The sequence below is a fragment of the Boeremia exigua genome (genome assembly GCF_020726555.1).
Source record: "Boeremia exigua strain MPI-SDFR-AT-0100 chromosome Unknown C7974scaffold_9, whole genome shotgun sequence".
Classification (NCBI taxonomy): Eukaryota; Fungi; Ascomycota; class Dothideomycetes; order Pleosporales; family Didymellaceae; genus Boeremia; species Boeremia exigua.
In genome coordinates, this window is record NW_025763526.1 from 549,015 (window position 1) to 573,502 (window position 24,488).

General features: G+C 54.0%; 9 protein-coding genes and 1 non-coding gene across 10 annotated transcripts; 7 read left to right on the forward strand and 3 right to left on the reverse strand.

Moving 5' to 3' along the window:
* Positions 1-75: 75 nt before the first annotated feature.
* Positions 76-1,107, reverse strand: C7974DRAFT_363431 (40S ribosomal protein-like protein S2; the record flags this gene model as incomplete). Its single annotated transcript, XM_046139759.1, has 4 exons — positions 1,042-1,107; positions 851-985; positions 727-800; positions 76-670 (listed from the first exon to the last, which is right to left on the reverse strand). The coding sequence occupies exons 2-4, from the start codon at positions 962-964 to the stop codon at positions 76-78; spliced, it is 783 nt and encodes a 260-aa protein (XP_045994584.1). The 5' UTR covers positions 965-985; positions 1,042-1,107.
* A 422-nt stretch (positions 1,108-1,529) lies between these two features.
* On the forward strand, positions 1,530-3,269 carry C7974DRAFT_398924 (uncharacterized protein). The gene has a single exon (XM_046142363.1). It carries the CDS (start codon positions 1,635-1,637, stop codon positions 3,096-3,098), a length of 1,464 nt encoding a protein of 487 aa, XP_045994585.1. The 5' UTR covers positions 1,530-1,634; the 3' UTR covers positions 3,099-3,269.
* Positions 3,270-3,347: 78 nt separating this feature from the next.
* Positions 3,348-4,797, forward strand: C7974DRAFT_226476 (uncharacterized protein). The gene is made up of 2 exons (XM_046137286.1): positions 3,348-3,723; positions 3,774-4,797. The coding sequence occupies exons 1-2, from the start codon at positions 3,461-3,463 to the stop codon at positions 4,696-4,698; spliced, it is 1,188 nt and encodes a 395-aa protein (XP_045994586.1). The 5' UTR covers positions 3,348-3,460; the 3' UTR covers positions 4,699-4,797.
* A 274-nt stretch (positions 4,798-5,071) lies between these two features.
* C7974DRAFT_226473 (armadillo-type protein) lies at positions 5,072-7,654 on the forward strand. The gene is made up of 2 exons (XM_046137285.1): positions 5,072-5,431; positions 5,540-7,654. The coding sequence occupies exon 2, from the start codon at positions 5,552-5,554 to the stop codon at positions 7,490-7,492; it is 1,941 nt and encodes a 646-aa protein (XP_045994587.1). The 5' UTR covers positions 5,072-5,431; positions 5,540-5,551; the 3' UTR covers positions 7,493-7,654.
* Positions 7,655-8,245: 591 nt separating this feature from the next.
* C7974DRAFT_t92 lies at positions 8,246-8,326 on the forward strand. The gene has a single exon. It is a non-coding gene; the product is annotated as a tRNA-Glu (tRNA).
* A 1,288-nt stretch (positions 8,327-9,614) lies between these two features.
* Positions 9,615-12,571, reverse strand: C7974DRAFT_226517 (chromatin assembly factor 1 protein). The gene is made up of 5 exons (XM_046137287.1): positions 12,064-12,571; positions 11,909-12,011; positions 11,624-11,860; positions 10,498-11,572; positions 9,615-10,450 (listed from the first exon to the last, which is right to left on the reverse strand). Exons 1-5 carry the CDS (start codon positions 12,181-12,183, stop codon positions 9,697-9,699), a joined length of 2,289 nt encoding a protein of 762 aa, XP_045994588.1. The 5' UTR covers positions 12,184-12,571; the 3' UTR covers positions 9,615-9,696.
* Positions 12,572-13,001: 430 nt separating this feature from the next.
* On the forward strand, positions 13,002-13,772 carry C7974DRAFT_316623 (uncharacterized protein; the record flags this gene model as incomplete). Its single annotated transcript, XM_046138568.1, has 2 exons — positions 13,002-13,631; positions 13,695-13,772. 2 exons carry the CDS (start codon positions 13,002-13,004, stop codon positions 13,770-13,772), a joined length of 708 nt encoding a protein of 235 aa, XP_045994589.1.
* A 2,023-nt stretch (positions 13,773-15,795) lies between these two features.
* Positions 15,796-18,275, forward strand: C7974DRAFT_398935 (membrane transporter). The gene is made up of 5 exons (XM_046142364.1): positions 15,796-16,224; positions 16,308-16,342; positions 16,390-17,537; positions 17,586-17,710; positions 17,766-18,275. The coding sequence occupies exons 1-5, from the start codon at positions 16,048-16,050 to the stop codon at positions 17,868-17,870; spliced, it is 1,590 nt and encodes a 529-aa protein (XP_045994590.1). The 5' UTR covers positions 15,796-16,047; the 3' UTR covers positions 17,871-18,275.
* A 657-nt stretch (positions 18,276-18,932) lies between these two features.
* Positions 18,933-22,922, reverse strand: C7974DRAFT_464864 (uncharacterized protein). Its single transcript, XM_046146280.1, has 3 exons — positions 22,637-22,922; positions 19,970-22,582; positions 18,933-19,921 (listed from the first exon to the last, which is right to left on the reverse strand). Exons 1-3 carry the CDS (start codon positions 22,672-22,674, stop codon positions 19,270-19,272), a joined length of 3,303 nt encoding a protein of 1,100 aa, XP_045994591.1. The 5' UTR covers positions 22,675-22,922; the 3' UTR covers positions 18,933-19,269.
* On the forward strand, positions 22,905-24,078 carry C7974DRAFT_398937 (G protein-like protein gamma subunit). Its single transcript, XM_046142365.1, has 3 exons — positions 22,905-23,531; positions 23,588-23,648; positions 23,698-24,078. The coding sequence occupies exons 1-3, from the start codon at positions 23,362-23,364 to the stop codon at positions 23,758-23,760; spliced, it is 294 nt and encodes a 97-aa protein (XP_045994592.1). The 5' UTR covers positions 22,905-23,361; the 3' UTR covers positions 23,761-24,078.
* The last annotated feature ends 410 nt before the right edge of the window (positions 24,079-24,488 follow it).

Here is a 24,488-nt window from a genome sequence, read left to right on the forward strand (position 1 = left end):
AGGAGGGGCCCATGCATTACCTCACGCCATAACCCAGGAATGCTGAAAAAGAACCGTAGCGTCACCGCTGTACATTTAGTACTTCTTGCCCTCACGGAGGATGTCGCTGTACTCCTCGAGAGGAGACCTTGTGAGCGCGGTGTGGCGCCACAGGTCGGGGGTAAGGAATCCGTATGTGTTGGCAACAGCGACGAAGGTGGCCTTCAGTGTGTTCTCAAGGGTCTTGGTGGAACCAGTGGATGCGGTGTAGGCATCCTGGACACCAGCCAACTGCAAGAGACGCTTGACAGCGGGCGAGGCAACGAGGCCGGTACCACGGGGAGCGGGAATGAGACGGACGGTGACGGAACCGCACTTGCCGGACTCCTTGGTGGGGAGCGAGTGAGGCTCACCAAGGTTGGTACCCCAGTATCCACGGCGGATGGGGACGACGGCGAGCTTGGCAATGATGATGGCAGCGCGGATGGCGGTCGCGACTTCCTTGGAGGTCTTGATGCCGAGACCGATGTGACCCTCGGAGTCACCGATAACGACGATGGCCTTGAAGCGGGTACGCTGACCGGCACGGGTCTGCTTCTGGACGGGCTTGATCTTCATGACCTCGTCCTTGAGCTTGGGGAGGAAGAAGTCGACGATCTGGTACTCCTTGATGGGGAGAGAGTGGAGGTAGCTGCCATTTGTCAGTCACAGTCCCTCATATTGTGCCTGCTGTGCGCGTGAACGTACATCTCCTCCATGCTCTTGATCTTGCCGGCCTTTACGAGACGGCCGAGCTTAGTGACGGGCTGCCATTCCTTCTCCTGCGCAATTGTCAATTCTCTGCCCATCCTCATATTTCTGTTGTGCGCACCTCGGACTTGCCGCCACGACGGCCACGTCCACGGCCGCGACCACGGCCACGGTCACCACCACGGTCTCCACGAGATCCGAATCCACCGCGAGCGGGAGCAGGAGCGTCAGCCATTTTGTATGTCGGTGAAATGGACTATTGCAAGTATTGTCAGCGATTGTCGACGATTTCAGCAGGCGCGGCGGACGTACGGTGGGATGTTCCTGAGGTTAGTGCTGTTCACGTCGCGAAGCAGAAGTTGCGAACTTCAATATTGCGAGCAGGTGCGGAGCTAAGCGAGGCGCTAACATTCGCCGTGCAAGTGGAACCCTCCACCACCAACTTCCTTGTGCACTACACATGTATCAACCTGTTGCCTGTGGACTCATCCTGTAGCGCACTATACTGTCTTCAACGCTGACTTGGCTCTGATGCTGCCTTCTTAATCAAAAGTAGTTTTTCGCCTGTCTCGAGCAACTGCGCTGAGCTTGACGGTACCGCTCTGGAAGTGCATGATTGTTTTGTTCTTACAGTATGAGTAATGTGTCGAGATTCCATACAGGTCGTCTACAGCATGTGATATTTTCGGTATGGCACCCGTGGTAGCTCTGGTGCGCATCACGCGAGGTTGTCATCTGAACTGCTGCAGGCAGACAGAGTGTCCGTGCACGGATACTCTTAGGTCTCCAACACTCCGTCACATGCGCAAGGTAACAACGCGACAGCTCACCTGAACAAACACTACAGCCTTGAATACCTCCATGGCTTCACTATCGCAAACCACTTCCTAGAATCATTCCATAACATGTCCTTGCTAAACTCAGTCCTTGGTTCGTTCTCACCACCACCATCAAAGTTCCGGAGGTCTTTCGAAGATCCCAACGCGCGCGATCATGAGCTGCCGTTATACAATTCTCCGCCACCACAACGTATACCGCCGCCAATAACCTCTTCGCTGATATGGACTGCTCCGAGAGCCGACCTCTCGCCTGCACCGCGTGTCCCGGACGATGTGCTTACGTTGCAACGACGCGCGCGCCATCTCGAGCAGCAGCTCCAGGAGCTACTTGATGCGCAAGCAGACGGCTTGACGAATGGTCTCAGCGGCAACGATGCTACGCCTGATGATCTGGTATCAAATGGTAGTACCACGCCGACCGTCAGTAGCGTCCGCTCGGCGGACAAGAACGCGGAGAGTGGTGATGACCAGCACAGATCTCCCAAAAAGAAGGTGAGTCTCGGCACTGCAAGAAGAGGTATATTCAGGAGGATACAACAGCTAGCGAACATCAAGGCCGAGGAGCTGAATATGTTGGATGAAGGGCTGAGGGATCTGCAATACAATGTGGAGAGGACCGAGAGCTGGACTCTAAAACGCGCGCGCTTAGAAACGAAGATTCGGAGCATTGAAGGCGAAGATGCAAGCGAGAAGACACAAGCACTCCAGACTGAAGCGTCAAAGCTACAGCAAGACATCAGACAAAAGGAAGAAGAATTGTGGGCACTGAAGCGGCGGCAACGACAAGTGTTGGACCAGCTTGCAGAGACAGAAAACTCTCAAGAAGCCAAACTCTCATCATACAAGACCGCACTCTCTATATTGGACAAGGAGGTCTCAAATTTCCTTACACGCACACCAAAAGGCAATCATACTCCGCTCTCCTCCTCGCCTTTCCCTAAGCTACCTCCCAAACGCCGGACTCTTGAAATGGCTCACGAATACTGGCAGGAAGAGTACACAAGGTTGGCAGAGAAGTGCGAGGAGGTCGACGTTGAGCGTGCTGCACTCGAAGAAGGCTCAATCACGTGGAATGACACAGTCAAGAAGGTGGCTGACTACGAGGCGAGTCTGCAGCGGTACATGTATAAAGTGAGTAAGAATGGTGCAGCAGATCCCAAACGCCTGCTAGATAAAATGGATGCTACGATTGCTTTCCTGAACGAGAAGCTGGAGTACGCCTCGTCCAGGAGCTGGAATCTTCTCATGTGCGCCATTGGAGCGGAGCTAGAGGCCTTCCAACAAGGCCGAGACCTGCTGCACGAAGCGCTCGGGGTGAAGCGAAAGGGCAAAGAGAAGGCTGGAAGCTCGTTGATCGAGCTTGAGAACTTCAAGCCACCAGAAGAAGAGATGACTGGGTCAACGATCAGAATTGGACGTTCTCCGCCCAAACCCGCACCTCCCAAACCCAGCTTGTTTGATACAGACGAGTCGAACGACGACCCTGATCCTGAGCTCATGATATCCCACCAGGATACTGATACGGACTGAGTGTGTTGTACGAACTTGAAATGTGTTGGTATTTCTGAGCGAGGCGTCTGTTCATTTGCATATACCACCAGCAGCAACCAGCAGCGGACTGGTTCGACACTTTAGCATTAGTTATTCGAATTGCAAACATCAAGGCCCATACGGCTTCAACCGTAGATCTGCAGGGGTCCTGTATCGTGCGCTTTCCTGTTCCTGGAACGAGCCACTGCCTCGGCGCGCTTCCGGAGCTCCACAACAGTAACCCCACAACCTTAAGCTGTAACCTCCAGCTGCTGCCTTGATCTTCAACCACGCCCAAGCTTGCCACACAGTCCCCGAATATGCGATAAACATTCGCTACGGGTCTGTCGTAGGCCCGGAAAATGCGGGCCCCTCCCGAGCCCCACTACTGCTTCACCATACCTTCGATTCACGACGACACGACGCTTGACTGCCGCATATATCATCCGGACCTCTTTGACGATGTCGCACAAAACACTGCAGGGAGACCGCGATGGAGGAAACGTGGCATTGTCATGGCACATCCCTATGCCCCAATGGGCGGCAGTTACGACGATCGCATTGTAGGCGTTGTAGTTGATGAGATGCTGAAGGCTGGATATATAGTCGGCACCTTCAACTTCCGGTATGAACATTTAACGGTTTCTAGCACGTGTGGCTGCTGACCTGTAATAGAGGTGCTCACGGCTCCAAACACAAAGGCCGTACTTCTTGGTCTGGGAGACCAGAGCTGGACGATTATGCCTCCTTCGCTGCATGTTTCATGCAATACATGAACCTCATTCACCCATTCCCTATGCCAGAAACAATATTTGCGCCCGAGCGATTACCGGCGCACGCACAAGTACACAATTCTTCGCCCGAAGAGGTGCCTCTAATCATCCTCGGTGGTTACTCCTATGGCTCCCTTATTCTGAAGCACCTTCCTCCCGTGCCATCAATCCTAAAACGCGTCTCCAACCCGCTGACAGGCTCTGCGGCTGATGAGATTCTGTTGCGGGCGCGTAAACTGACTGATCAGAGCAATCTGGAATGGATCAATCAGGCTCAAGATGTTGAGCGAGAGAGGAGAAAAAGAAAAGTAGAACACAAGACCTCCTTGACGGTTGGAGGAGAAGAAACAACTCCCGACAAGAGGAGAAGCAGCCGGGAGGTATCGCGAAGTTTGGACATACCACGGAGCTTGGACCTGGGACAACGCCTAAGGAGCCTCAGCTACCGAGGTCGGAGGCACGAGAGCTCAGTAGAGTCACTCGAACAAACCAAAGTGGACGTTGCAATTCCTGAGGTACGGTACCTTCTGATCTCGCCCCTCACCGCCCCGATATCGTCACTTGCGGCACCTGCACTGGTTCAGAAGCCGTGGAGCCGCTCACCAGATGCACATACATCGAGTATCGGGAAATTCGCGTCGCTGGCGATATATGGCGACCAAGACATATTTGCATCGGCGAAGAAGATCCGAGACTGGTCTAGCAGTCTGAGGGCTGCATATGGTCCGAATTTTTCAAGCGTTGAGATAGCAGGTGCTGGGCACTTTTGGGTCGAGCAAGACGTAGAGAAGCAGCTTAGAGCCGCATTGAAGCTGTGGGCAATCTAGAGCCGCCACAAGGCATTACAAGAACTGGAAATGAGGATATCACCTAGGCATGGCTCTTCCATTCATGTTCATCTCCTTGTTGTTTCTATGCCGTAGTCATGGATGCTGGCGTATCTTGCCGTGGTACCACCCTTCCATGTGCAAGCCACCGATACTATACCAACTCAGAGAGTCACTGAGCTATCTTGACAGCACAGCATGCTTGTGCACATGTACAAGGCAGACGCGGATGAGGGCATGTCGCAGCAGTCATGGCAGAATGAGATTTGGTGGCAGCATGGTATGCCATCGACTTTGTTCAGGACTCGTTATAGCGAACCGACTGTTGCTTCTGGCGTCCGTTATGCGGACAAACGAATCTGTAGCCTAAGATCGGCCTGCTACAGTACGTGCAGCCTATTTCTAGCCATTGTACATAACAGCCTCTGCAGGCAGGTGCTGTTTAAGCGGGGAGGAGGGGTTTTTTTTCTTGTGAGGTACTCGTGTCGTGGTAACTACAAGCCCGGGAATATCGAATGTGCTAATAAACTTTGGGACACAGTCAGGTCAGCGGCCTATCAGAGGAGCGCAATCAGGCCATTATGGAGTCGTGCATGACCAAGCTGTCTGGGTATCACGATATTTCTATTGCGCTTCTCTGATAGGCACTGATCATAACCCAAAGTTAACTAGCACATTCCATGTTTGCCAGTAAAACGGTAGTCGAGTGAGCAAACCAAGAGCACGGAACGGCGTTAGTCAGTCGAGTTTTAGCGTTGCCCAGCTTGAATGTTTCCCCGACGCCTGACATCGCAGCCTGCAACACCACATCGTGAAGAACCCACTACTCACATCGCAGCAGCGTACTGTCACCATGCAAGTCGCCTCTGCTGTCCGTATCCCATCGCCTGAGCCGGACGTCGAGCAGGAAGTCCCCCGCAAGCGCAGTCGCTCGCCCTACAACGCCGGCCCGTCGAAGCGTTCACGGCACTACGACGAAAACGACGCCCCTCCACGCCGCGAACGAGGCGGCGACCGCCCACGCGACAAAAACGACAGTAAAGACTCTGAAGTCCCCGACGACGATGCGCGCCTCAACCTCTTCAAGAACGCCTTCGGCGCCTCGCGCAAGCTGCCGGTCGACGACTCGAAGACGCGTGCAGGAGGCGCATACATCCCGCCTGCGCGCCTGCGCGAAATGCAGAAGAATATCACCGACAAGGCGACACCGGAGTTCCAACGCATGGCCTGGGAGGCGCTAAAAAAGTCGGTACAGGGTCTGATCAACAAGACCAACACCGCCAACATTAAGATGATCGTTCCCGAGCTTTTCAGTGAAAATCTGATCCGCGGGCGCGGACTCTTTTGCAGAGCGATCATGAAGGCGCAGGCTGCTAGTTTGCCGTTCACCCCAATCTACGGCAGCATGGTGGCTATTGTCAACACCAAGCTGCCGCAGGTGGGCGATCTGTTAGTCAGGCGGTTGATTGTGCAGTTCAGGAAGGGGTTCAAGAGGAATGACAAGGCTGTGTGCTTGGCGAGTACAATGTTCCTCAGCCATCTTGTCAATACGCAGGTCGTGCACGAGGTGCTCATTGCTGAGATCTTGCTTCTGCTGCTCAACAAGCCATCGGACGACTCGGTGGAGATTGCGGTGGGCATCATGAAGGAGGTTGGCGCGTTTTTGGAGGAGATGAACATGGCGATTGCCAATGCGATTTTCGACCAGCTGAGAAATATTCTGCACGAAGCGGATATCGACAAGCGTACACAATACATGATCGAGGTGCTGTTTGAGGTCAGACGGACAAAGTACAAGGAGCACCCTACAGTCAGAGAGGATTTGGATCTTGTAGAAGAGGAGGACCAGATCACACACAGACATACATTGGAGGACGACGTCAAGGTTGAGGACGGTCTCAACATTTTCAAGTTTGATGCAGACTACGAAGCGCATGAGGCAGAGTATCAGAAGATCAAGGCAGAGATTTTGGGAGAAGAGGAAGGAAGCGATGCCGAATACACAGACGCATCGGACTCGGACGAGGAAGACGAGGAGCAAAAGGCAGAGGACGTGAAGGATCAGACGAACGCCGACCTTGTCAGTCTGCGCCGGACGATCTACCTCACTATCAAGTCCAGCGGTGGCTTCGAGGAGTGCTGTCACAAGCTGATGCGCATCAATTTGCCCCATGGTCTCGAAAACGAACTCACAACGATGATTGTCGAGTGCGCCAGCCAGGAGCGCACATACGAGAAGTTCTACGGTATGATTGGCGAGCGCTTCTGCAAGATCAACCGCATGTGGACCGACTTGTTCGAAGAAGGTTTCGCACATTACTACGACACCATACATCGCTTCGAAACCAACCGTCTGCGCATCATCGCCCAGTTCTTCGCACACCTTCTGGCCACAGATGCGATTGGGTGGCATGTTTTCCAGGTCATCAAGTTGAACGAGGAGGATACAACATCATCATCACGTATCTTCATCAAGATTCTGTTCGAAGAGCTGCTCTCCTTCATTGGTCAGAAAGAGGTCGTTGCGCGTTTCAAGGACCCCGTGCTGCAGGATAGCCTTACAGGAGTCTTCCCCACAGACGCAGACGACCAGGCTAAGACTCGCTTCTCGATCAACTTCTTCACCGCCATCGGGATGGGCGTGCTCACGGAGGGCATGCGCGAGTGGCTGAAGAATGCGGCGCCGAAGCCGAAGCCACTTCCCGAGCCTGAGAGTGACAGCGAGGACTCGCGGAGCGTCTCGAGCTATTCCTCGTACTCGTCGTACAGGTCCTATAGCTCTTATTCTAATTGAAGAACGACTTCTTGCCTTTCATCTTGAGTTTTGTAAGCGACACACATTAGCCTGAAGCATTTCTATAGCAAGTTCTGGAAAATACAGCATCGTTCTCAAATACAACCACCAACATCTTTCGCAACCTAGTATATGTTAGTATACAGTGATTTTATTCCTGTTCCCAGCGCGCTGCGATTCAAAGGATCTAGCCTGGACGACAAGGGTACCAGTGTACGACTGCACCCAGGGCATGTTCCGACTAGACACTTGGCATCTTGCAGGACACAACTCAATCCTATCACAAATTATAAGCTGTCCAACTATGGCTAAACATCTCCGTTCTAGACGCATATAAGAACAACTCGACGAGATCGTGGTGTTTCCTCGGACGGGCCTGCAGTACTTAGGCGTAAGCCGAAAAGTTGGCTTGATGCGAAGAACTGTTTAGGTGCCGGCTCCAAAAGTCTAAGGCTCTCTTCAAGACTGCGGGTACTGCTGCTGGTTGTAGAGGTAACGAGAAAGACGTCCGCGTCATGATTTTCCATGATATTCCCACCTGCGTGGCTTAATAGACTTTTCAATATTGCCGGAGACCTCCTATCTCTACAGTGCGCGGAGGGCTCCACTACAAGAACTTCAGTCTGCTCGATGCATTTTTTTAAAGATTGTGGCAATATATTACAGCTAATTTATCGCTATCTCCATCAAACAGTACAACATCCGTTATGGTCTAGGTAAGCATCGCCTTCTTCACATCTTCAACAACAACCGACTAACATCTTCAAGTGGCTAGGATACATCGCTCTCATAGCAAGCGCCGATGTGGCCGGGGTTCGATTCCCCGTGACGGAAGCATTCTTTTTTGCCTTTTTTGTTCGTTGAGATCGTGTTGAGGTGCGGGAGCTTTTTTGACTGTTGCCTGTCGCGCCAGCAGCTCAAACATCACCATTGTTTTTTTAGAGGTGTTAGTATACCTCTTTGAACATTTCTTACATACAAGGGTATTCTGGTATAGCAATGGCTGCTGAGTGTTCTACACACGGTACTGCCACCAGGCATCTCCGACCAGCCACTTGGTGAAACGCAGCATTAGGCAAGACATGTCAATAATCTCATTAGAGGTGACTCTTTGGACGTTTCTTTAGCACAGCGACTATATTGCCTATTCGGACGGTGTTGAGCCAGTATTCCAGGACGACATCCAATGGGTACCATTTCGTTCCTCCGGAGAACTCTTCCCACGTCGTCGAGATGTGGAAAATATAATGCAGAGATGACTTCTTTGATCGTGCCTACGACAAACTTGACAGCCACGCGCAGGCTTTCTGCAGCGTCCTTCGATTGACACTTACAATAATCTGACACTGTAACTTGTAAGCCGATTTGATGTGTAGAGAAGTGCGAATCTTTTATCTTAGTACTCACACTTTATAGGCACAGTATCATCAACTAAATTAAGCGCAATCTTTAACATCTTCTCGAATGCGAAAAAAGTGCCTGGAGCAGCTAGCTTATTAACCCAGAAGAAGAAGGATAATCTGACGGACTTGTTGGGCTCATTGAATATGATCCGAGCTTGCTGTAGAAATTGTCGGATCTCAGGCACGGGGTCAGGCAGGATTCCTACTTCATCGTCGCCGAAGTGACTCTTTTACGATCGGCGTGGACTAAACTTCAGCTTTAGATATTACAATACCTACAAGTTCTATATTAGTGCTGGTCAACTTGAACGTCGAATTTCCACTGTCTTTCCTGGAGCATGAGAGACACTGCTAAGTTTGCAGCTTGCAAAGGCTGTCGTTTTCGGCGGCATTTTCCTGCATAATCGGTAAACGGAGGTACATGCCTTAATAGCGAGTTAGGCAAACCTGCCGATCCACAAACATGGCGCATGTTCGGGTGATGGCCGTGTGATTTCTGGCGAGTAAGATCAAATCCTTGTAGGTGCATGCAAGGCAAAGACGCTCACTGGACAAATCAAAATGTGAAGACTATAATCCAATTGGGGTGTCTTGAGCAGAGCACACTCGTAGTAAGGTGAAGCTAGAAGCTCACTCATAATCGCAGATATTATCCTCAAATACCTATTGGAAATTGAGAAAGACAAAATGATGCACCTAAACGACAGCCTGTCTCACGATGTTGTGGCAGGAGTTTTGACCCCAAACGCCCGCTGAAAGACATACAAACCATGCGTTGAAGTCGAGACGCCTTATCCTAGTTTATTGTTGACCATCTGTCGTAGGCGCCGGTGTGTTTTCCTTACTGACAATCGCAGTGTCGCTCTCGTTACCCATGTTAACGGGTATCGGTGCAATGCGCCTCTTCTTGTTCTCGCGCCCTTCTTCCTCCGGAACACTTTGCAGCTCGCGCTTCTTTGTGTTAGGCACAGCATCATCACGACCTGACTCGCTCTGCTCGCTCTCTCGTCGTACCAAGGGTATACCAGGGATGCCGCTTACAGAACTGCTTGCACTGTGAGTGTTGCCTTGCCCATGTGCCGGAGTGAGTGGTGGTGTCCACATAGGGACAGACCCCGAGTTTGCCACAGCAAGACTGGGCACTGAAGACATCGCTGGAGTGGGTGCATTCATTGAGCTCGGGTCGCCGACGCCAGGGGCAAACGATGACGCGGTTGCAATGCTAGAGACTGAGTTGCTTCTAGTCGGGCTACCAGTTCTTGCAGGTACGAAGGAACTCGGTGATGCAGGAAAGCCAGCCGAAGGCTGCCGCTGCATCGCGGGTGCCTTCTCAATGGTTTGGATGGGAATATTGGTTCCTGTTGGAGTTGGAGTGGGTGTTGAGTGATTAGACATCTGAGCGGCATTGACGTTGATCGCAGCTGGAGCCGCCTGTCGCTTGGCTTGAGAAGCGAGCGGTCCTGTGTACTTGTCTCCCAATTCGCCAGCAGCAAAGGTTACTGCCGAGCAGAAGCCATCTGAGGAAGTCATGAGCAACGTCGATCCATCACTCGACCTGAGTAGTTAGTACAGTTCGCAGGTACACAGCAGAAGTTGACGTACCAAGTGATATCAGTGAAGGTGGCAAAGTGCAAATTGCTCACGATGCATAGAGGCTTCTGTTGCTGCGTGTCATAGATGTGGATGGCATCCTGAGTAGCGACCGCGTAGATCATGCGGTAACCCAGACTAAAAGCTGATGGCGGAACATCACCATCGGCGGGTGCGGGTGATGCAACCGGTGCAGGCGATGGCGCACTGGTGAGTGGTGGGGGGTCCATGGAGGAGTGTGACGTGGGAGGTACGGACGGCAAGACTGGCTCCGGCAGAGACGGCATGTCATCGTCCATGGACGTGTCGATGGTAACATGCTTGGTTGGCGGGCCGTTTTGGCGCAGAGTGTAGTAGACAGGTGAACACCGGACAGCTACGGAAGGCTTCTTGTGACCAGGAAGGAACGCAACTGGAGGTTTGTTCAGACCAGCCCGAGTATAGATGTACACGGTGTTGGTGATGTCCTCGGTCGGTTTGCCAACATCTGCCAAAGATGGATGAACAGCTTTGTACTGACCAGCTGGCGTAAAGAGCAAGCTACCATCAGGGGCAAACGTGAGACGTCGGAAGAAGGAAGTTAATGTCTCATTGAAGTAGATGGGCGCATTGCGCACACCAAGCGTACCGATGCTGCTGATACTGGGGGAGTTTGGCATGACCGCAGGCAATGGCATTGATGGAGCTGGGGAGGCAGACCGTCGCATCGATGGCGATGACACAGCACCAAAGGAGGAGCGGCGACTATGTGAAGTAGGCGGTGGGTGCATAGCAGGCAAGGCCAGAGACTGTGGAGTACCTGGCATCGATGGTACAGGCGAGCCAATACTTATAGACGAGTCGGCGAATGAAGCTCGAGCACCAAAATCAGGAGGTGCGGGACTATTCGAGGAGATGCGTCGAGCGGGAAGGTCCATCTTCGTGATCTTGTTGTGTGGGTCGAGTGCGAATTGGCCATCCTTGGTCTTCAAGGTGTAAACATGCACCGATCGATCGGACGACTGTGTTGCAATGAATTCGTTCAATGGATCCCATGCAACACCTTGGACGTAGTGATTGTGCTCGGCTATTTGCCGTACAATAGCTCCTGAGTAGAGTTAAGCAGTCGTTTGTGGAGGCAATAGGTGGTAGGCCGTACCTGTCTGGGCGTTGTAGATACGTGCAACATTGTCCATGCTGCCCGTGATAAAGTACACACCGTCTGGAGACCAGGCAAGGTCGTAGATCTCTGACCCTATCGACCGGCACATGGTTCTGACACGCCACGACTCCTTGTCCTCCAGGCCTTCCTCAAAGTTGTGTGTATTTGTCTGGTTCTCAGCTGGGACCCACAACAGCACATTGCCGTCGTCGCCTGCAGTAGCTAGTACTTCACCTTGTAGGTGTTAGTGCATGTTGTTCTTTCAGAAGCGCCAATACGCACCTCGCGGACTCCATCTCACAACGTTGACAGCTTGTGTGTGCTTGACAAGTGTCGATAGATAAGTGACTTTCCGCTCTTCCCCGTTGTTGTCGACCTTCCAGAGCTGTGCGTTCGTCAGCGACCACTCCACGCCCCAAGAAGCCTCCCAAACCTACCCGCACATTATTGTCGCCGCCAGCGGTTGCCAGTCGTCCTTTCCCGTGGGGCTCGAAGTGGGCCGAGTATATGGGTGCGTTTTCGTTGTGCCAGGACACCAGCAGCGGCGTAGCCTTCATTGTGGGTGTAGGTACGGCTCGGGGCCGTTCGATAGGAGTGTGTTCGGAGGGAGGTTCGGTCGAGATATCTGCAGCTCGGGAGCCGTTCGCTGAGGTTATGGGGCGCCCCGGCCAAGAGGTGCGGTGCTCGGAGTGCAGGTGCGAGGGTGCGTGCGGAGGACGGGAGAGCGCTCGTTATCGTTCGCAGGCGCCACAGTCAACGTGTGCTGATTATGGACGCTGAGGAGGCTACAGGGCAAACAGGCAAGTGAAAGAGTGTTCTGTAAGGCAATTGACAAGTCCCCGAGCGGTTGGCTGGCCTGCACTCACACGAAAGCGCGGTTCAACCGCGTCCTAACCGAAAGAAGGCGCTTGATTAAGTTTCACCGCGTGCAGCCCTCGTAAGGTGCATCGGGCATGGCACCGCCCACAGTAATTGATCACTTGCCGAGACTACGACGCGTTTCAGTCCACAACGACCCGATTTTCTCGTTTTCATGCTGTCAGACCATCTGCACGGCGTGCCATCTGACATGCTTCTCAGCAAGGTACCGCCAGCTCCGGTTACTTAGGGAACAGCTCCGCAGGGCGTCTCCTAATCGGCGCCTTTTCTCTCCCTGCGCTAACTGATAAGGAGAAACAGTGATCTCTCACCAAGATGATCGCGCACTGAACGCGTCCAGCATTCACCTTGAGCTTGCGTTTGCTGATGGTGTGAGTGGTAGCTGACGCACGGACGAAATATAGCTCTGGCAATGACGAAGGTCGTCCTCCAATCATCGTGCAAGCCAGTCTGCAGCAGAAACATCAGCAAAACGCCGTCTTCTGGTTAGATCAAAATGGCAGAAGAACTGCCGTCACGTCTAGATAACGAAATTGAGCTTCTGACCGCCATCTACCCCGACCAAGCCACTTACTCGCCTAAGAGCCGAGAGCTCAAGTTCACACAGGAGCATGCAACGCTCCAGCTGCGCATACCAGATACGTACCCAGAAACAGGTTTCCCCGACGTGATAGGAGCCACCGACGCAGCCAAACATGACCTCAGGACACAGACAAAGACCGTTGTTCAGGCGCTCAACTTGCCAGAAGGCGAAGAAGCACTTGATGCGATAATCGCAGCATTCCAACAAGTCGTTTCAGAAAGAGTAGAGACTTCAAGCGTTACATCTGCAAAGCACGACAAAACGACAGATTGCAACGCCAAGAAGACAGTGATAATTTGGTTACATCATCTGCTCAACACCAACAAACGCAAACTCTGTTTGTCACCAGCTTTCTCTGGCATCACAAAGCCAGGCTACCCTGGGATTTTGGTCTATTCTGGACCGGCAGCAGCCGTTGATGCACATGTTAACGAGCTGAAAGCGCAGAACTGGGCAGCTTTCCAGGTCAGATTTGAGGAAGAGGTCGAGTGGAAGTTTGCGCACGGGGAAGCGGTCAGGGAGGTGGAGAGTATGGCTGATGTTGTGAAGCTGCTGGAAAATGATGGAGAAGCCGCCGCCATGGATGGCGTGCAGAAGGGACGCAAGAAGGATGGGAAGGAGGGAGACATCGGGCCAGGTCAGAAACAAAAAGAAGAGTTCTTGAAAGCTGTCGGTATCAAATGATAGACTTAGCTGTGATCACAGGACCCTGCAGCACTTTGAGAGAAGCCACGTCGTCTCGACGGTCCCAGACACTCCCCAGTGCATACCTGGTGTGCTACAAGACATTGTGCTGCACTCATGTACACCCGATCAGCCACTCGGCACTGTGTAGGATTACCCATCTTTGTTACCGCCAATAAGCTGCATAACTACAACTAAATAATCATGTTTAGGTATAGACACTCTTACGAGAAAGACTTTGGTCTCGGTTTTGACAACCATCCTTGGCACTATATGCGAGTCTACAAGCAAATGTTGGACGAGTCACTCAAACCCTTCAATAAGCTCGTCAAAGCCATCGAGGCTCGTCTGCCCCAGGGAATATCCTTGAACGACGATGAAGACGACGACAATAATGGCAACTATAGCGAATACGGCCTCGTAGATGCAGACGTGCTCCAGCTGCACGACATTCCTGCGGGATTTGCCTGAGAGTTCCTGAAAAGGCACGAACTCCCTGCTTTGAACACATTGCAACCAGCTTGGAGGTTGTAATAACATCAACTTCTACAAGCGACATCATACCTGATACCTGATACCAGTAAGAAGCTCAGCAAACGAAGCGTTCCGCTAATTCTTCTCCTCTACTCGAAATTTGACTACGATCAGTCTCAGGATCAGATAGAAGTGGGAGGAATCGAACCCTCTGGATACCCCTATCGCAACATTACCTCGTTCCCCTTTGGCCTTTATCTAGGTAACACCAACACCAACCCTATCCGGCTCGCTTGATCCCGACGTCATCGTCCATTGTGAACCACACTGTAGAACAAGGGGGATGGCTCCAGGCAGCCTACCAAGTCTCAAATAAAACGGCGGATAAGCGACCTTCAAGTTGACCAACTTTGATAGAGAACTTGTAGCTATCATAGTATCTAAAACTAGAATTCAGTTGAGCATTACCTACATTATAGGTAAAACTGTATCCTCTGGAACTCTAACACATTCTCTGTACGTATCTGTCGCGCAGTAGAATATCTGGTTCACATCCTTCGTCCGCCGATTATCCTGTAACGTGAGAGGCAGCCAGTGGTCAACATCGTGTTGCAGGGTGTGTTGAAGCCGTGCATGGAGAACGAAGAATGCGGGGAAAGTGCGGCCTACGCACAGGGCTCATTGCATCGTATGTCGAGTTGGCCGCCACAGAAAGGTCGCGTCTGCGGACACTCCGGGTCGTGATCTGCGAGACTACTTACAAAAGACAAGCCCTCTGCGACAGATTGAACGATGATAGCAAGGCAAACTCGCCCGTCAGCACTTTCATTGCGTCGTGCAAAGAGCACTGCTGACTCTGGGCTGTCCAACCGGTTGCTGGTGTGGTGCTTGGACGCCTCATGCTTGCTGCGGTAGCTTGCCATTTCACTGCACCTTCCATACTTTCTTCATCTCGCTCACTGTGCCTGCCAGGCTGACACTTAAGTGACAAGAGCCACCAAAGCAAGGGCTGCAGGCCGACGCCACTGGGAGACTACATGTCGAGAAGCCTTATGAAGCTTTTCAAGATGCCGAACCGAAGCAGACGACAGACAGTCGAAGAAGATCGAATAGGCGACGTTAGCTATATGAAAGGAATACAAGATACGTGAACCAGTGTTGAAAGATCGGATGAGGTACAATCGCGCAAATGACGGCGAGTTATTGGACGACAAGGAAATTAGAGAGAGGGCGAGGATGAGACATCAGGCCGCGGCAGAACACCATGTAGCTAGATCGGCTAGCATTTTGCTTGGCATTCGTTCTGGTGAATGGCACGTACTAAGCGGTGCCGGTGCAGAACCTTGATGACCAAAGAACCCTCTGCAGGCAATACAAAAAGTCTCATTGAATACAATGGTGGTCTTCAACGTATGTGAATAAGTGTCAATGGACTTGGTGACGCGAACGGTCGTTCCAAAGATGCGCGATGATGATCCCCACCTTTGACAGCCAATCATGTCAACCCCACGTGCCGAACGTTTGATGCTCCTACACCTGTGGTTGGCTCCAGTGCGCGATAGCGGATACAGCACGTAGGACAAGACCGACAAGCATTTTAATCAGGGATTCAACCCTCGTTCTTATCATTGGTACATAAGGCGCAGGTTTCCGAATAATCGTTTTCGCTACCAATATACCGGCGCAACATTACCTAGTTTCGAGGCCAATTTTGAAGTACTTTGTATATCAGCATTATTAACAGACTCTGTTCTGTTTAAACATAAGACTTTGTCGCATGACATAAACATTTGTCGAAATCATGAGTGAAGCGAAGACAATCGACTCCGAGAAGAAGGTGGTCCAGCAAGACGATGTCGAACGAGGAGGCCATGGCATAATTACTGGTGATGATACGAGTAGCTTGGGCAAAGGCGACATTCTGAGCAGAGAGCACACGGATCCTGTTCTCAATGCGAAGATGCATCTCATCAATAATGTAAGGGCGAATCGTCGCTAGCGGAAGGCAGTTCAGTGAATCATCCACTGGCAATCTAGCACGGCTGACTTATTTGTAAATAGACTATTGATGAGATTGGATTCACGACTTACCACTGGTAAGAATATTGTATCCATCATATAGTCCGTTCGCTGACCCCTCTAGGAAGCTGTTCGTTCTGAACGGCTTCGGCTACGCTGTCGACTCCCTTATCCTTTTAATTCAGTCCGTTATCGCCCGTCAGGCTGTTCTTGAGTTTAATCCTGGATATCCAAACGGTCTCACAATCGCCGCTTACGTGGGAATGCTTGTCGGCGCGCTGTTCTGGGGCATCGGTGCAGATGTCATCGGGAGAAAGATCGCCTTCAACGTTTCTCTCATTCTTTGCTCAATCTTCGCGATAGTAGCAGGAGCGAGTCCGAACTGGGAGGTCCTCGGACTCTTTGTGTGCCTCAGTGCATTCGGCGCTGGAGGCAATCTGGTACTTGATACCGCGGTTTTTCTCGAATATTTACCTGGATCGCGCCAGTGGATGCTCACTTTAATGGCAGCTTGGTGGGGTATTGGTCAGCTTATCGCTGGTTTCTTTGCGTGGGCCTTCCTCCCATCCCATAGTTGCAGTGATCCGGCCGTCATCCCCGACGCTGCTCCCTGCACGAAGTCCAACAACCAAGGATGGCGATACGTCTGGTACGCATCTGGAGCCCTTGTATTTGTCATGTCCATGGCCCGCATTTTCGTCATTCGTCTGAAGGAGACGCCGAAGTTCTTGGTTGGTGAGGGCAAGGACGCTGAATGCGTCGACGTACTTCAGGGCATCGCAACAAAGTATAATCGCCCGTGCAGCCTGACATTGGAGGCATTACAAGCCTGTGGAACCGTGAGTAGTCGCTCCGCACAGGGCAAGAGCAAGTGGGGGTTCGGAGAGGTTGGTGTGCATCTGAAGGGACTTTTCATCACGAAACGCATTGGCATCTCCACCACCCTCATCTGGCTTTCCTGGACGTTGATAGGGCTTGCGTATCCCCTTTACAACGTTTTCCTACCTGCTTATCTTGCTTCTCGTGGTGCGGCATTCGGGCAGACAAGCCAGTATATCACCTGGCGGAACTACACGCTCGTCAACTTTAGCGGAATCTGGGGCCCTGTACTCGCGGGGTACATGTGCCACACGAAACTGGGACGCAAGTACACCATGGTAATAGGAGCATTGATTACCATGGCGTTTTTCTTCGCGTACACGCAGGTCCGTACCGAGACGCAGAATATCGTCTTCACATGCGTGATCAACTTCTGCCTGAACATCTACTACGGTAAGCGTCTCGTCTCCTCCTTGAGACAGCTAGCTGACATGTTTACAGGGACGCTATATGCTTATACTCCTGAGGTGCTCCCAAGTGCACACCGTGGCACTGGAAATGGCATTGCAATCGGCTGGAACCGCATCATGGGCATCATGAGTGCGGTCATCGCTACGGTCGCCGACGTAAGTCTCTCCCGGAACCCTTCTCAAATATAGTATGGCAGCTAACAAGACGTAGACGTCGACACCCGTACCGATCTACATCTGCGCTGCGTTGTACATTGTAATGGCAGCAATCGCGGCGGTCTTCCCCTTCGAGCCATACGGCAAGCGCAGCTCCTAATTTAGGCCGGAATTATTTGGCGTTAGTTGAGACGAGAAGATGGTTGGGCGGTATGATATCTGGGTGGGGTCGGTTCGAGTTCAATACCCCGTCGTAGCACAGCGACAAGCAGAGGCGTTAGTGCGGTAATTTGCATTATTAGATGAGCTATGCAATGTAGGGACAATGTTCTTGCATGATGCAGCAATATGGTAATTCAATTTTGTCGGTAACCACAGTCTGATGCCCAGAACGGTCTCTCACACTGCTCAGGTGGTGGCAGTACCTAGGTCTAACAGAGGCCTCCAGGGTTCATTCTTAATTCATAGGCAGACATGCACTTCAAGTATATGGATGCTATAAGTTAAGAAGCAATGACAGTCCGCCTTGTACTCGCAGCATCTCCCTCTCAAGCTAGTACTCAACTAATCTCAATTTATCGAGCTTTAATTTCTTCTTAATATAACACACTTGTAGTACGTCACACGTCTCGTAGTGATAACACATTGCTGGTTACTATCCATGACTCTTTTTAGGCTACGCTTTTCGCGTCCGTGGTGATGTCCCATCTTTGATGTAGTCTCTCTTATAATTAAACGTGATTATTACACTCACTGAGCCTGATATGTTCAGCGTCATTGTTGCTTCCGTGCGCTTCCTTAGCCAGAAGTTCGACTCCAGCCAGAAGTGCAGCTCGAAACACTCGAAGTTCGATAACCCAGCTTAGCCAACGCTCCCACTTCTATAAGCAACTCCAGTGCGTAACTACCTAACTTCGTTTCACACCCGACACATCTACGTGGTCCAAGTCACTACACGTGTCTACCAGCCTGCTCACCCGCCGTCTCGCTTCCAGGAGACAGTCCAGGAGCGACACAGTCATGACCTCGGCCTCGACGACTCTGCATGTATCACCGCCCTAGGCGCAGACTCCGGCGATGTGAGATGCCGCTGGCCATATCTTCGGATGATTGGAATCTGAGGTGTGGTGGGGTTGGAAGGGCATTTGGCGCCCTACTCGGCGGGCGCCAGCTTTGACACCAAACTTAGAGCCATAATGATAGGTAAAGCTAGATCCTAGGTAAGCAGTTCCTATATTATAGGCAGAAGCAGTCTACGAAAGCTTTTTACATTGTTGTTGCGTAGTAGACTTGGCTCACATCCTCAAACCGCCGTTTATCTTGCAACGTGAGAGGTGCCGCACGTACGTCACGAAAACTGGAATGAGAAGACGCTCACCAAGAGAGCTGTAAACTTGTGTGATGTTCGTAGAACCGGTGAAAATGCATTTTGGAAACCTGGCTAAGACGTTGAATGATCCCGACCACCGAGCCGAGAAAAGCAGAGCAAAACTCCCTATATACCGCCAAACCTTTTCACATGACTCAGAGGCATCAATCATATCTAATATAACCACACTCTACTGCTCAGTGCGCCTGAAGGCACCGGGCCTGTACTTGCCATCACCCGCACCAGCGGGAGGAGGACGCGACTCGGGCTCACGCTCTGCGGGACGGCGAGCAGGGGCTTCCCAGCGGCCGCCTGTTGCGGGCGACGCCTTGCGGTCTTCACCGAAACCGCGGCGGGGAGCCTCGTAGCGGCCACCAGCAGCAGGAGAGCCGGAGTCTGCGCGAGGAGGTGTGTCACGTCCTGCGGCCTCGCGTTCTCTCCAGCCACCGCCAGGAGCGCTACCGCCAGCGCCACGGAGGTGAGGGGGAACATAGCCGCTGCGTGTGGGTGCTGCTTGAGAAGCAGGAGGAGCAGCAGCAGGGGGAGCAGCAGCAGGGGCGGCAGCGGGAGTGGGGGCAGGAGCAGCCTCAGGAGCATCCTGAGCAGCAGGAGCACCCCCTTCAGTCTTCGCGGCCATACGGTCACGCCACGAAGGCTTGCCACCAGCGAGGGCGAGACGGGGTGGTCCACCACGGCTCTCGGGCTCCGCAGCGGCGGGTGCACCACGAGAGAATGTGCGGTCTGGAACTTCGGAGCGGAAGCCACCAGCCTTGCGTGCCTGGAGCTTGGCCTCGGCAGCCTCTTCACGCTCACGCTGGATGCGTGCGGTCTCATCGAGGGCCCTAGAAGATGTTAGTGGTGTACAGATATCAGGACGTGGGACTACTGACTTGCGCTCCTCGTCACGCTTGGCCTTCTCTTCGGCCATCCTCGCGCGCCTGGCCTCATCCTCAGCAGCCTTAGCCTCAGCCTCAGCAGCCTCACGCTCCTCCTCCTCTCTTTGTCTTCGCTCAGCCTCCTCACGCTCACGCCTCTCTCTGGCAAGTCTCTCCTTGACTTCCTTGACGCGAGCAAGCTTCTTGGCCTCAAGGTCCTTCTGTGCAGCCCTCGAGCGCTTCTCGAACTCAGCCTTGCGGTTGCTCTTCACCGTGTTGACAAAGTCAGCGTAGACTGGCACAAGTCGTGACAGGCGGTGCTTGAGGGCAACGTCTTCCTTGTGCTTCTCCTCGGCTTCCTTGAGCTCCTCAACCTTGGCCTTCTCATAAGCCACCTCATCGGCCTTCTGCTGCTTCTCGTAGTCCTCCTTGAGGTGCTTGATCTCCTCCTTGCGGTAAGCACGCTCCAAGTGGTCAATGCGCTTGCCGGTGATGCGAAGAGTCTCGGCAAGCACGGCCTTCTCCTTCTCAAGAGCCTGCAGCTTGAGGATACGGATTCTGGTGGAGTCGAGATCCTCAAGGTTCTCCGGCAGGTCAATGTCGACCTTGGTAGTAGCCTTCAGCTCCTTAAGCTGCTTCTCAATCTCCTCACGCTGAATACGCTGTTGCTCAGCCTTGATGCGCTGTTCAGCGCGCTGGCGCTGCTCCTCAGCAAGACGGCGAGTCTCCTCTTCCTTGATCTGCTGCGCGCGAAGAGCCCTCTTGCTCTGCTCCTCGGTCTCCTTAGCCTGGAGTGCCTTTGCGGCAGCCTCCTTCTTCTGCGAGATGATCTCACGACGAGCAATAGTCTCCTGGTGCTCCTGCTCGGCACCCTCCTTGGCGCGGGCGAGAGCAGCCTCCTTCTGCCTGATGCGCTCGGCGTTGAACGAAGGGTCAACGTACTGGCATGTGACAAAGAGCGACTTGGCAAGGCGTGTGAGCTGAGATCGGACAATCTCAGCGGGTGTGCTTTGCAGACGCTGGACGGAGCGAGTCTCACTCTCGGCTGAGCCGGCATTGGAGCCAGTGTGCATGGCCTTTGCGGAAGAGAAGACATCAGAGTCAAAGGTGAGCACGCCAGCGGCGTGGTCAATGCGAATGGCAAGATCGCCCTTCTTGCAACCGTTCATGATGAACTTCTCAATGGTGCCCTTGCTGACACCAAAGGGCTCAGGGAACTGGGCCAGCTCAAGCACAAACTTGATCTGCACCGAGTCGTAGACCTGAGACAGCTGCTGGAAGAGACGGGTGAGGATGACCTGCTGGAGCGGGCCGACGTACTTCTTCATCTCCTCATCAGCGCCAATCTGCGCAAGAATGGGGGAGATCTTCTTGCAGATGGACAGGGGGTGGAAGTCGACCTCGAGGATGTTGTAGAGGTCACGGATCTCGGGGCGGGCACGCTTGAGCAGGCCCTTGCTGAGCGCATCCTTGAACAGAATGGCTCGGGTGGGTGCCTGGTTCATGCCGAGCAGGTTGGTGAGACGCGAGTTCTTGTTGTTCCTGGCCGCGTCGGCATCGACAAGGGCGCCGCGAGAGCGCGATGTGCTGATGACGGGAATCGAGAGCGCAGACAGGAGGACGAACGAAGCGGCCTTGGTCATGTCGGCCTCGGTGACGGCTGGGTTGTCCTTCTTCAGGCCCTGTCCGGAGGCAACGGCAGCGGCGGACTGGCGGAGCAGGTTGTAGTAACGGCTCCATGCGGCAGCGTGGAACAGGTAGTTCTCGCTGACCAGGAAGATGCGTGTGAGCTTCTCGAAGTAGTTGGCCATCATGACGTTCTTGGCGGGGCGCTTGCTCAGGCTGAGCAGGGTGTGGATGTCCTCGACGCTCCTGAAGGCCTCCTGCCACAGCTCGAGCTCGACGGCGACGTTCAGCTGCTGGAAGCGGGTGTCGAGGTGGCGCTGCAGGGTGTCGGGGTCGGACAGGTTGATGGCGTGCATCTGCGAGGAGAACTTGGCGGCATTCTGCAGATGGTTGCGCAGCAGCTCGCAGAGACGGCGGAACTCGGTCTTGCGGGCGTACTTGGAGCAGAACTGGAAGGCCTGGTGGGCGGTCGACTGGTACATGAGCTCCAGGCGGGCGTTGTTCTTGAAGATGTCGAGCACGGTGCGGTACGTCTCCCACAGGAACTTCAGCCACGGGGTGACGATGGCGCGGTCGGTGCGGTCGCGGGCCTGCTCGCCGGAGACGGTGGACAGCAGGATGGACTCGGGCGTCTCAGAGGCCTCCAGGTCCTCAATGTTCTTGGCCTCGCCGGCGTCGGCGGTGCCCTCGAGCGACGACTGCACGTCGTCGGCCTTGGCCTGGGCCTCGGTGACCTTGTTCTCGGCGAGCTCGATGAACTTCTTGAAGACGGTCTCGATGGTGCCGACGTTGGTGTTCTGGGCGGTGTTCTTGTACTGGTAGAGGCCGTCCTTGGCGAGCTTGCCCTTGCGCAGGTCGACGCAGAGCTCGACGAAGAGCACCATGACGGGCTCCAGCGAGGCGATGGGGCTGTTGCGGGTGCGCTTGGAGGTGACATGCTCGTGCAGCAGCTGCAGGGCGGCCTGCTGCTGGTTGACGCCGATGAGCTCTTGGGCGCGTTTGCTGCGGCGGCGTTAGCAGGTCAGTCACAGGCACGGCGGGGCGGCGGGCGCGCACAGAGTGTTCTCGGGCTTGCTGTGCGGAGGGGGCGCCATGCTGGGCAGCGGGGTCGCGAGTCCGTCGCTGGGAGTCTCGAAATTGGCAGGGCGGCGGCGGCCTGTGGTGCGCGGTGCAGAGTCCTTCGCAGCGATAGATGTCACGGCAAAAAGCTGCGCGGTGTGGGAGCCACTAAGCGAATTCGCGGTTAGCACGTCCCCGCAGCAGCCCAGCAATGGTTCAGTCAGCAGTGCCAGTGCAGCAGCGAGCGCCGCGCACGCGAACCAGAGTCGCGCAGTGCGAGCGGCCAGGGCGGCGGCAGCAGCGAGCACCTGCAGCATCGCATCGCACTGACTGCTGCGCTGCGTCTGCAGCCCGCGGCGCCGTGTCAGTGCGGCGAGGCTCTTGGGCGCGATTGCTCGGCCTAGGCCGCTTGCGAGCAAGGGGTTGCTGAGCCAATACCACCGAATCTCCTCCAACCTCTCCTTACGCTCCTCCGCCCACTCCACCACCGCCCCCATCGCCACACGCACCCCATCGCCGCAGCTCGCAGCAGCCCGGCCTTCGCGCGGAAGGCTCTCCTGGCTGGCCAACTTCGCTCCTTTGCTTCCGCTCTCTACCACGACCCGCTCCGCGCCCGCCGACGCCGTCGCACCACCCGCACCGCCGCCACACCCCGTCGCCGGCACTAATACCGCCCGCCCGCGACTTCTCCTTCTTCACGATACCCCCCGTTACGCGCCACTATGCCCGCCGTGATGGCTGCCGCGCCCTACGAGATCCGGACCGGCGGCGACGGCAAGTCCAAGAAGCAGAGCATGGCCGAGCTGAAGCTGCGTCGCCTGACAGAGCTCAACCAGCGCCTGCGGGAGGACCTCGAGCGCCGCCGGATACCCGTGTCCGAGGCTGCCCTGGAGTACGTGCCTGCCTGCCGCTGTGCCTCGCCCACACCCGCCGCTAACGCGCCCGCAGTCTCATTGCTTTCACAGACAAGGAACCCAAAGACTGGATGGTGCCCTCGCGATGGGGAACCGTACGTCGCGCACCCCTCCGCCCCCGCTGCCCTGCTGACCTCGCTCCAGATTGACAAGCGCGAGGACCCCTACGCCCCCCAGCAAAGTAGCGGCTGCTGCATCGTAATGTAAACGGCGAAAAGAGGATGCAGCCTGATGTCAGAGTAACGGCGTTCATGTGGGCCCTTTCACGGCAGTGTTTCATTTTACCTTTAGTTTGGTTGTGGTTAATACCCCACGGTGTGCAGCAGTCCCGACCGCTGATATTCATGGATCATGTACTTTCAGCAATGTGTAAATTACGGAAAAGGCGGCTTCGACGCTCGCTGCTGTTCATTGCTGGCAGCGCAGTAGGACTTTTCTTGGGTTTTTCTCTACTTCAGCCAGCATGCCTCCAGCGGCTGCTGTGCCTCACAAATCACGAGACGACAATCGTCTCACTTTACTGCACCTGCCTGTCCACCCTGCTGTCCACTCTGCAATTGCAATCGCGAATCCAGCACCTGACCAGCCGCTCTTACGATTCTTCATTTTGTTTTGAGCTTACCTGTTTTCTCGGATATCAACGCTCAAAGGGGCAGGCACTAGTCAAACGAGATTAACAGGGCGCGAGCGAGCAGTAGCATCAATACCGCACTCCACTAATCAGTGCAGCGCGCAGAAATCTACGAGCATCGACGAAACCTGACACCTGCACGACATCCTCGGCAAGTCAAGGCTTTCCATGTTTGTTTGCAGGGCGCAATACGAGGCTGCGCTGCAACTGCCCGTGCTTCACCAGATCGCCGGAAGGGGCACCGGCGCCGAGTGCATTGACAAACATGCGAACTGCTGCTTCAACGGCGGAAATCCGAGAGTGA

Excerpts from the sequence above, each read along its gene's own strand:
- C7974DRAFT_398935 (XM_046142364.1), top strand. The coding sequence starts at position 16,048 with ATGAGTGAAGCGAAGACAATCGACTCCGAGAAGAAGGTGGTCCAGCAA. Across the intron at positions 16,343-16,389 it reads GGATTCACGACTTACCACTG|GAAGCTGTTCGTTCTGAACG; the intron begins GTAAGAATATTG and ends TGACCCCTCTAG. Across the intron at positions 17,538-17,585 it reads CTGCCTGAACATCTACTACG|GGACGCTATATGCTTATACT; the intron begins GTAAGCGTCTCG and ends ACATGTTTACAG.
- C7974DRAFT_226517 (XM_046137287.1), bottom strand. The coding sequence starts at position 12,183 with ATGAAGGCTACGCCGCTGCTGGTGTCCTGGCACAACGAAAACGCACCC. Across the intron at positions 11,861-11,908 it reads TGTGAGATGGAGTCCGCGAG|GTGAAGTACTAGCTACTGCA; the intron begins GTGCGTATTGGC and ends AACACCTACAAG. Across the intron at positions 10,451-10,497 it reads ACCTTCACTGATATCACTTG|GTCGAGTGATGGATCGACGT; the intron begins GTACGTCAACTT and ends CTAACTACTCAG.
- C7974DRAFT_398924 (XM_046142363.1), top strand. The coding sequence starts at position 1,635 with ATGTCCTTGCTAAACTCAGTCCTTGGTTCGTTCTCACCACCACCATCA.
- C7974DRAFT_398937 (XM_046142365.1), top strand. The coding sequence starts at position 23,362 with ATGCCCGCCGTGATGGCTGCCGCGCCCTACGAGATCCGGACCGGCGGC. Across the intron at positions 23,532-23,587 it reads GTGTCCGAGGCTGCCCTGGA|TCTCATTGCTTTCACAGACA; the intron begins GTACGTGCCTGC and ends ACGCGCCCGCAG. Across the intron at positions 23,649-23,697 it reads TGCCCTCGCGATGGGGAACC|ATTGACAAGCGCGAGGACCC; the intron begins GTACGTCGCGCA and ends ACCTCGCTCCAG.
- C7974DRAFT_464864 (XM_046146280.1), bottom strand. The coding sequence starts at position 22,674 with ATGGCGCCCCCTCCGCACAGCAAGCCCGAGAACACTCT. Across the intron at positions 22,583-22,636 it reads AGCAAGCCCGAGAACACTCT|CAAACGCGCCCAAGAGCTCA; the intron begins GTGCGCGCCCGC and ends ACGCCGCCGCAG. Across the intron at positions 19,922-19,969 it reads AAGCGTGACGAGGAGCGCAA|GGCCCTCGATGAGACCGCAC; the intron begins GTCAGTAGTCCC and ends AACATCTTCTAG.
- C7974DRAFT_226473 (XM_046137285.1), top strand. The coding sequence starts at position 5,552 with ATGCAAGTCGCCTCTGCTGTCCGTATCCCATCGCCTGAGCCGGACGTC.
- C7974DRAFT_226476 (XM_046137286.1), top strand. The coding sequence starts at position 3,461 with ATGCGGGCCCCTCCCGAGCCCCACTACTGCTTCACCATACCTTCGATT. Across the intron at positions 3,724-3,773 it reads GTCGGCACCTTCAACTTCCG|AGGTGCTCACGGCTCCAAAC; the intron begins GTATGAACATTT and ends GACCTGTAATAG.